This window comes from Serinus canaria, chromosome 9, assembly GCF_022539315.1.
Source record: "Serinus canaria isolate serCan28SL12 chromosome 9, serCan2020, whole genome shotgun sequence".
Lineage (NCBI taxonomy): Eukaryota > Metazoa > Chordata > Aves > Passeriformes > Fringillidae > Serinus > Serinus canaria.
This window is the reverse complement of record NC_066323.1, coordinates 19,268,451-19,275,621: the sequence shown is the minus strand read 5'-3', so window position 1 is coordinate 19,275,621 and position 7,171 is coordinate 19,268,451. Positions and strand designations below refer to the sequence as shown.

General features: G+C 53.1%; 1 protein-coding gene across 1 annotated transcript in view; it reads right to left on the bottom strand.

Annotated features, from left to right (window-relative positions):
• Positions 1-604: 604 nt before the first annotated feature.
• The window catches only part of VPS8 (VPS8 subunit of CORVET complex), a 66,119-nt gene continuing 59,552 nt past the window's right edge, over positions 605-7,171 (bottom strand). Inside the window, exons 44-45 of the mRNA XM_030227035.2 lie at positions 1,920-2,000; positions 605-1,279 (exon numbers count right to left, since the gene is read on the bottom strand). Coding sequence (XP_030082895.1) covers positions 1,139-1,279; positions 1,920-2,000 — 222 coding nt within the window. The 3' untranslated portion in view covers positions 605-1,138. The remainder of the gene's footprint in view (positions 1,280-1,919; positions 2,001-7,171) is intronic.

The window sequence follows — 7,171 nt, the reverse complement described above, 5'->3', positions numbered from 1 at the left end:
AACCAGGAGCAGTACACCAGGCCCTGGTAAGTGCTGGGGCTGGTGGGCAGCCTCATGGCCCAGCTCTGACTCATCTGGAAAGAGCTGCTCTAGCTGATGTATGACCAAATTCAGCTCCCTGACCCACCTGTGCCCAGGTGTGGCTGTAGGCTGGACACATCCCGTGGTAGTTCTGCTCATGGGCAGCATGTGAGCACACAAGGCCCCTCGGGGCACTGGCACTGCTCCTACCCAGGTGAGCTCTGCACAACACGTGGTGGTTCACTGCTCCTTGGAGGCAGCTGTGCTGCTCCATATTCCTGCCATTCCATATGAGCTCTGCACAGATCAGCCACAGGAGTTCTGTGTGCAGAGAGAGCAACACCCACCTGGTGTTGTGCTCTGGGAGCAGCTGGGACCCTGAGGGCACCCCAAAACACCCAAGTGTCGGTGCTAAAGTGAGCAGGGAGGAGCGTGTGTGACAGCACCTTTTTTACACACACACTCCTCCCACCCCCAACACAGGTATGAGGTGAGAGGGGAGGTTTGAGCTTTACTCAAAAGTACAAGATGTATCTTTCTCTTAGCAGCAACCCACGCAAAGAAGTACAGAAGTCACAGGAAGTTCAACCAAGGGCCTCTTTAATGGGTTGGTAGAACACAGCGTGTGCAGGTCAGTTTGCTCACACAGGTGCCATTTCCTGTATTCTTCAGCCTTCTCCAGATTTGCCCATTGTGTGCCCTCAGACCCCCTTGGCTGTTGCCATTAGACAGCAGGGTCAGGCCTTGCCAGAACAGCTGCTTTTATCAGAACTCAGGTGTGGCCCCCAGCCACAGAACGGGCACAGCACAGGGACACAGGACCTCTGGGCACAGGACAGGCTCCTCCAGCAGGGCAGAGCTGATTTGGTTACTTGGAAAAGTTCCCACTGCTGCCACGAGCCCCTGGGTCAGCACAGCCCTCCCTGTGCCCCTGCATGCTGGGGTTTGTCCCAGAGTTCCAGCTTCCAGCCCAGCTGCCCCACGACTGCCAAAGCAGAGGTGGGGCATCACCAGCTACGACCCACCAGTGCCCAGTGAGGGTGAGCACAGCAGGTTCGGGGAAGCTGGTGTGGGGGAAGATCCCGTGGTGTGGTGGGAAGGCTCCCAAGGGCAGGAGCTACTCTTCAGCCAGTGGAGGGGGCGTCAGGTGCAGCTGGAAGTTCTCGTTCTGGAAGACGCTGCTGGTGGTCGGGTCCCCATGGGAAACGCTGAGCAGCCCGTGCTTGTCACCACGTGCCAGCTCCGTCAGGAGAGCCAGCTGCAAGGAAAACCCCCCTGGTCACCCCAGGAACACTCCTGCAGGTACACAGAGCCCATCCCTGTGTCCCTGTGGGCTGCAGCGAGGGAAACCTTAACCCAGGTAAAGCAAAGGGCATGGATGGCATAGAGGGACCCTACTGAGCTTCATGCAGGTCACCAGTCCTCAACTGAACAACTCTCCAGGGGTCTTTAGGCTGCTTTGAAGTCACATAATTGAAAAACAAACCCAGAAAGAACTGAAAGTGTTAACATCCACAGCCAAAACAGGCAGAAGGAAAATGCCAGGGACAGAGGGACCTGCACTCTCCTTGGGACAGCAGGGGCATAGGAAGAGGGAGAGTTCTGAGCCACTGCAGGAGCTACAGTGTCTAGAGGGGAGCTTAGTTCGAAATCCACAAAGGATCACCCCAGGGACACTTGTCAGGCCCAACCACAAAGCCAGAGCCATTCCCACAGTTTGCCTGCCAGTGGCTTCCCCAGCATGGCTGCCCTGCAGTGTGCCACAGCCAAGTGCCAGCACTAGATCAAACCCCCGAGAAAAGCCAGAGCCTTCACTTGCCAGTGCCAGTGTCTGGCTTGGCCACATGAAAAATGCCCATCACCAGTCGGAAAGCAGAAGGAAAAGGGGGGGTACGTACTCGGGAGGTGCCTCGGTTGAGTCGGCAGAGCTGGTCAAAAGCTTGGATTTGCTGAGGATCCAACACAGACTCTGAACTCATCTGAGAAAGAGTAAGAAAGTTACAGAAACCATGCAGAGCAGGCTGTCAAGCTCCTACACACAGAAATTAATTCCTGGGCCAGGAGCAGTCCACAGCCTGTTTGGGAGGTCTTTTTAGCCATCTTTGCCTTGGCATGAAGCCACTATGTGCACCCGAGGTTTGGGGGAAAAGAAATTAGTGCTGTTCTGGCCCAAAGGACAGTTACACCCCTGCATCCACAGTGAGTTATTGCTGGGCTCTGTCCCTGATGGCACAGACTGACAGTACTGGGATACTTCTGAGGAAGGAAAAAAAGCATGGGAAAACTCTCACAGCCAGCTGGGAAGAGAAGTAATGGGCCTCTGGGGCCAAGCAGCCTCTCCAGGCTCCTTCCCAGGCGGCAGCAGCAGCTTCCCCCATCCCTTTCCCATGTCCCGACCCTGCGCACAGGGACGCCGGAGGGGCACGGGCTGTGTGTGCCTGCTGCCCGGTGACTCTGCCAGTGACTACTAACAACTGCTGGCATCCTGTAATGGCATCATGAGGTCCTGTCTCTTGTTCTCTAGTGGGGTATAACAGACTGAAAGCTGGGAAATGAGGGGCAGAAAGGGGAGGCAAGGTGAGTCATATGGCAGTGGCAGGCACGTCCCCAAGGCAGTGGCCCTGCCCAGCTCAGGGTACAAGGCCAAGTGTCCCCCTGCAGTGAGGGGCCGCTGCAGGTGAGGGCAAAGAGAGGGCCCAGAGCTGCACCAAGAGCAGAGAGGGTGGCACACACTAAAAACTGCTGTAAATGGCACCATTTACATGTCCCAGGGAGAGATGACAAAGCATCACAGATTCTTGTAGGTTTGTTCCATTTATCATGCCACAATGTTTCTATTTTGAATGTTTCTGCTCATATTGCAAAGCAAAAGCATCATCAAGAAACCCCAAGAGGAGCCAGGAGAACAGCCTCCTTCATGAGCAGCAGGCTGGCATCTGTTGTCTCTGGGGATTTATTTTTAAGGGAACATTCAAATATCTTCTCCAAAATACATCTTCCAGAGGCTACTAACCAAAAATGCTACAATCCTGCCAGTGGGTACCGACTAAAGCTGCACTGATTTTAAGCTCTTTGGCAATGGGAGATGCACTGAGCCCCCCATGGGTTTCCTGAAGCCTGGATAGTTCTGAGACCATCCCAAAACCCACTCACATCTTGCCTTTGATCATTAGTCTGGGAAGAGAGGAATGTCCCGAGTGCAGATCGCTTATGCTGGAAACACTTGCCAAGATCTCTCCTTCTCCTCCAGGGTATTCTCTGTGGTGTAAATAACTATTTGCCAGTCATGGAGCCAGATGCCCCCATTCCCTGCACACCTGGCACAGGCTTTGAGCCTGGGATAGGGAAGGTCAGGGACTCACAGCCAGCAGGTTGCACCGATGCTTCCCAGGGACACACAGGTCACCCTCACTTGAAAAACACAAAAAAGCAAGGAAAAACCGCTTTTTTTGGAGGAAAAACTCCACTGTTTTTTTGGAGGAAAAACTCCACTGTTGCTGTGGCCACAAGCATTCAAGGACAAGGAAAATGCAATATAATTGGTCTCACCCCTCTCCTGCTCTCTCCCTACCACACGTACGTAACTATCAATCAGGCTGTTCCCAGGCTGATGAGCTGAAATATTGCAGGCAATTCTTTCTGTTGTCATGGAAACAACTGCTGTCAGGCCTTTTCCTTTTTAAACGTGTCACTAAAGGCATGTTTCCCTTCAGGAGCCACGGGCGGCTCCCGGGGTCCAGCAGAAGCACTCAGGTGTCAGTGGAAGGTGCTGGGCTCACCCTACAGCACAGCCTCTGTCTCCAGGGCTAGCCACCTCTGAGATGCTGCCCTTCAGCACCTCCAGCCCATTTTCAGCCACACCTCCACACCCCCTGGGAAAGGCCTCAGACAAGACACAGAACCCCAGAGAGGCAATTCATCTCCTGAGGCTCTGGGCCAGGAGGAAGGGAAAAGGCTTCTTTCATTTCCCAGCTCCCCTAGATCCCACCACTAATGCTAATCTCTATTGCATGTTTCTCTTGCACATATTCCACCCCCTCTGGTAGTCACCACACAGCCCTCCCAAGCTTGCAATTATCTTTAATTTAACAGCTACAAATTCCAGTGCTTAAGCAAAGCAGATTCCAACAGTTTGAGCGGAGGCACCGTCCATAGTCACACCAAGAGACTCATCCCAGAGCTGCCCCTGAGCCATTCCTTCCACACAAGGTATTGCTGCATCAGGTAGAGCTTCAGAGCATCCCGCTGCCCCAGGGCTGCTCCCTTAACACAAAGAGATACAGCCACAAGTCCTGGGGAAGGTTTTGGGATTCTAAGGAACAAAGGCAAGCCCCCCACATTGCATTTACAGAGCTGAGCCCGCAGGCAATGGACACCAAGCCCACCCTTGGCCCTCCTCCCCTGCTTCACCATGGCTCATCAGCCTTATAAACAGGTACCCAAATTCAGGGCTCTAATGAAAACCCAGCCAATTAATGTTAAACTAAGTAGATCTGCCTCTCTTCTGTCAGATAAGGCCCTGCTGCTTCTAGGGTACTCCCAGGAACCCAGAATGACCAACCAGAGAGAGAGCAAGGCAGGCTGTGACCCAAAGTCACTGCAATGACAGTGACATTACAGAGCTGTTAAGGAACTTCAGGGAAACCTCAGGACACCCCTCTGAGAACAGCAGTGATCTGCTGCTGAGCTCTGCAGAGCCCCTGCCCAGGGACAGCCCCAGAGCCTCCAGAACCCCACCTGTGCTAGCGCACAGGGGCCAGTGCCTGGCAGCAGGTGAGCCCTGCCTGCTCCCTGCCAGAGGCAGCCAGCAGCCCCAAGTGCCCAGGGCACAGCAGCCTCCCCAGCACAGGCAGGCTGTCACACAGCCCTGGCAGCACCAGAGGAAAGGCAGATGTCTCTTGTTTCCAGCTGAACTTGAGGAGCAAACCTCCCACTCAGGGCCTGGGAGGGCACAGGTCTGTTTGTGCTCTGACAGTCACTGCTGCAGCCGCGTGAGACTGCAGTGACAGGAGAGGAGGGCACTGTCTGTGTGACAGGGAGCACACAGGCACATCCCTGTGCTCCCACTCAGGCTCTGGGTGGCTGCTCCTGCCTACACTAGGTCCTGCTATGATATTCCCTTGGACTTCTACTGATGCCTTCGGCCAAAGGAGCAATAGCACTGCTCAGAGTTAATTAGACAAACACAACCCCCACACATCCTCCCTGGACACCATGGCCCAGCAGACAGGGGGTTCATTTCTCCTCCAGCAGGCTCGGAGGGAAACATGGCAGCACATGGATTAAATGTGAAAGGTGGCACCCAACAGGCCTGGGCTTGGGCTCAGCTCAGCACCTGAGAATTCAGAGGCTCCATGCAGAGAATTCTTTTTCTAGAGATGAGCCAAGAAGCTGTTGAACTGCTCAGTGCCCCATCACCCTCTGGGGAAGAACCTTTCTTTTCCTGATATCCAACCTAACCCCACCCTGACAAAGCTCCAGCCATTCCCTCAAGTCCTATGCAAAAGACACACAGAAGAGGGAAGAAATCCTACTTGTGTAAGGGTTGGTGACCTCTCCTGCCAGAGGCTAATTGGTAATGTGAGCCCAAACCTTACAGAAAACCCATGGGAACACCTCTGTTTCCCATCCCCTGGCACTGCTGTGTGTCTGGGAGGTTCAGAATATGCCCAGCTCTGGCCCCAGGAGCTCAGCTGCAGCTGCCCAAGTCACACACAGAGCACACAACATTGTTCTCCTTGTGCCACGGCCTGCAAGGGGATCATGGGAACTGCAGCTTCCCACTGATGGGGTTTGCCAGACACTGATGCTCCCCTGCTTTCCTGAAATGCACCATCCAGAACAGCTCCTGCAGCCTGGCTACAGGCAGCACCAATGGCACAGTCCCTCTCCTACCCTCCCATCAAGGGACTACAAACAGCCAAAGCCTTGCCTTGCCTTTATTTCACTCCCCTCCTTCAGAGGAACATCAGTCAGGGGTCAGCTGCACCCTCAGCCTTGGGCCAGTTGGTATTTTCTCAGCTTGGAATCACAGAGGGGAACGGCCATCCCCCTTGCAGCAGCAACCAGCCCAGCCTGAGAACAGCTCCCCTGGGACATGTCCCTGCTCCCAGCCCCTCTGTGGAGGCACAGTGACCCCCTGCCCTCCCCTGGTGCTCTGCTGGATCCTGATGGACACACCCTGGGCTGTGGGGCACCAGCTCAGCTCACAGAACCACTGCCAACAGGGACTGCTGCAGTTTATGGGAACATCCACAGATTGCTGCAGCCCAGCAGCTGCATTTCAATGAGTCTGTTCTACACATCCTCCCAGACTGGAATGTTTTATTAAAAGGGAGGAAATTTTCATCAGACTGTAGGAATAGTTTCTTAGAAATTGAGAGGTAAAGTCCAGCCAAGATTCCCCACTGCAATTTTGCCATCTTTGCTCTTAACCAGGCCATGACCCTTCCCCAGGTAATCCTGGTCTCACTGTTCCTGGCTCCAGACAATTTGGGATCAGCTCTCTCTGCCTCCTGTCAGTGTCTCACAGTGCCAGACTTTGGACTGTAGGCAGTGGAAGGACCATTCTGCCAGGCTGCAAATTGCTCTCAAGGAAGGCCAGGGGACACAATTACAATTCGCTCTGATATTTCTCCAAAAATCCCCACAAAACAACAAAACTCACCTACCTCCCCCAGCATGAGAAGCTCAAGAAAACAGTGAATTTTGATTTAAAAGCTGTTACAGGATAATTCTGGTTTTCAAATCAGTCTTTTTCAATTTGTATTGTTTGAAGTTTTAGTTTTGTTGCCAGTCCTCCTCTACCCACACCTGCACTCAGTATTCTTCTTACTAGATGACTTTTGTTTCCATTACAAGCAATCAGAGATGTTCTGTGTCTCCAGTTCCCCCCTCACATGGATTTCCCATGCACTGCTGAAGTGAAGGAATCCACCTCCAAAGCCAAAGGACTGAATATTTGCTCAGTCAATCTGTACATGGGAACATTCTCCACAGAGGAGATAACGTCCATTCTTGTAACTGTGTAAAACACTAATTATCTCTATGGTGTTACTGGGAGGATCACATCTGAATATCTTCAAAGTTACAAACCCCTTGGAAGTTTTATTGTATTGCTGGAGACAAGTTAGTAACTGATTACAAGTTA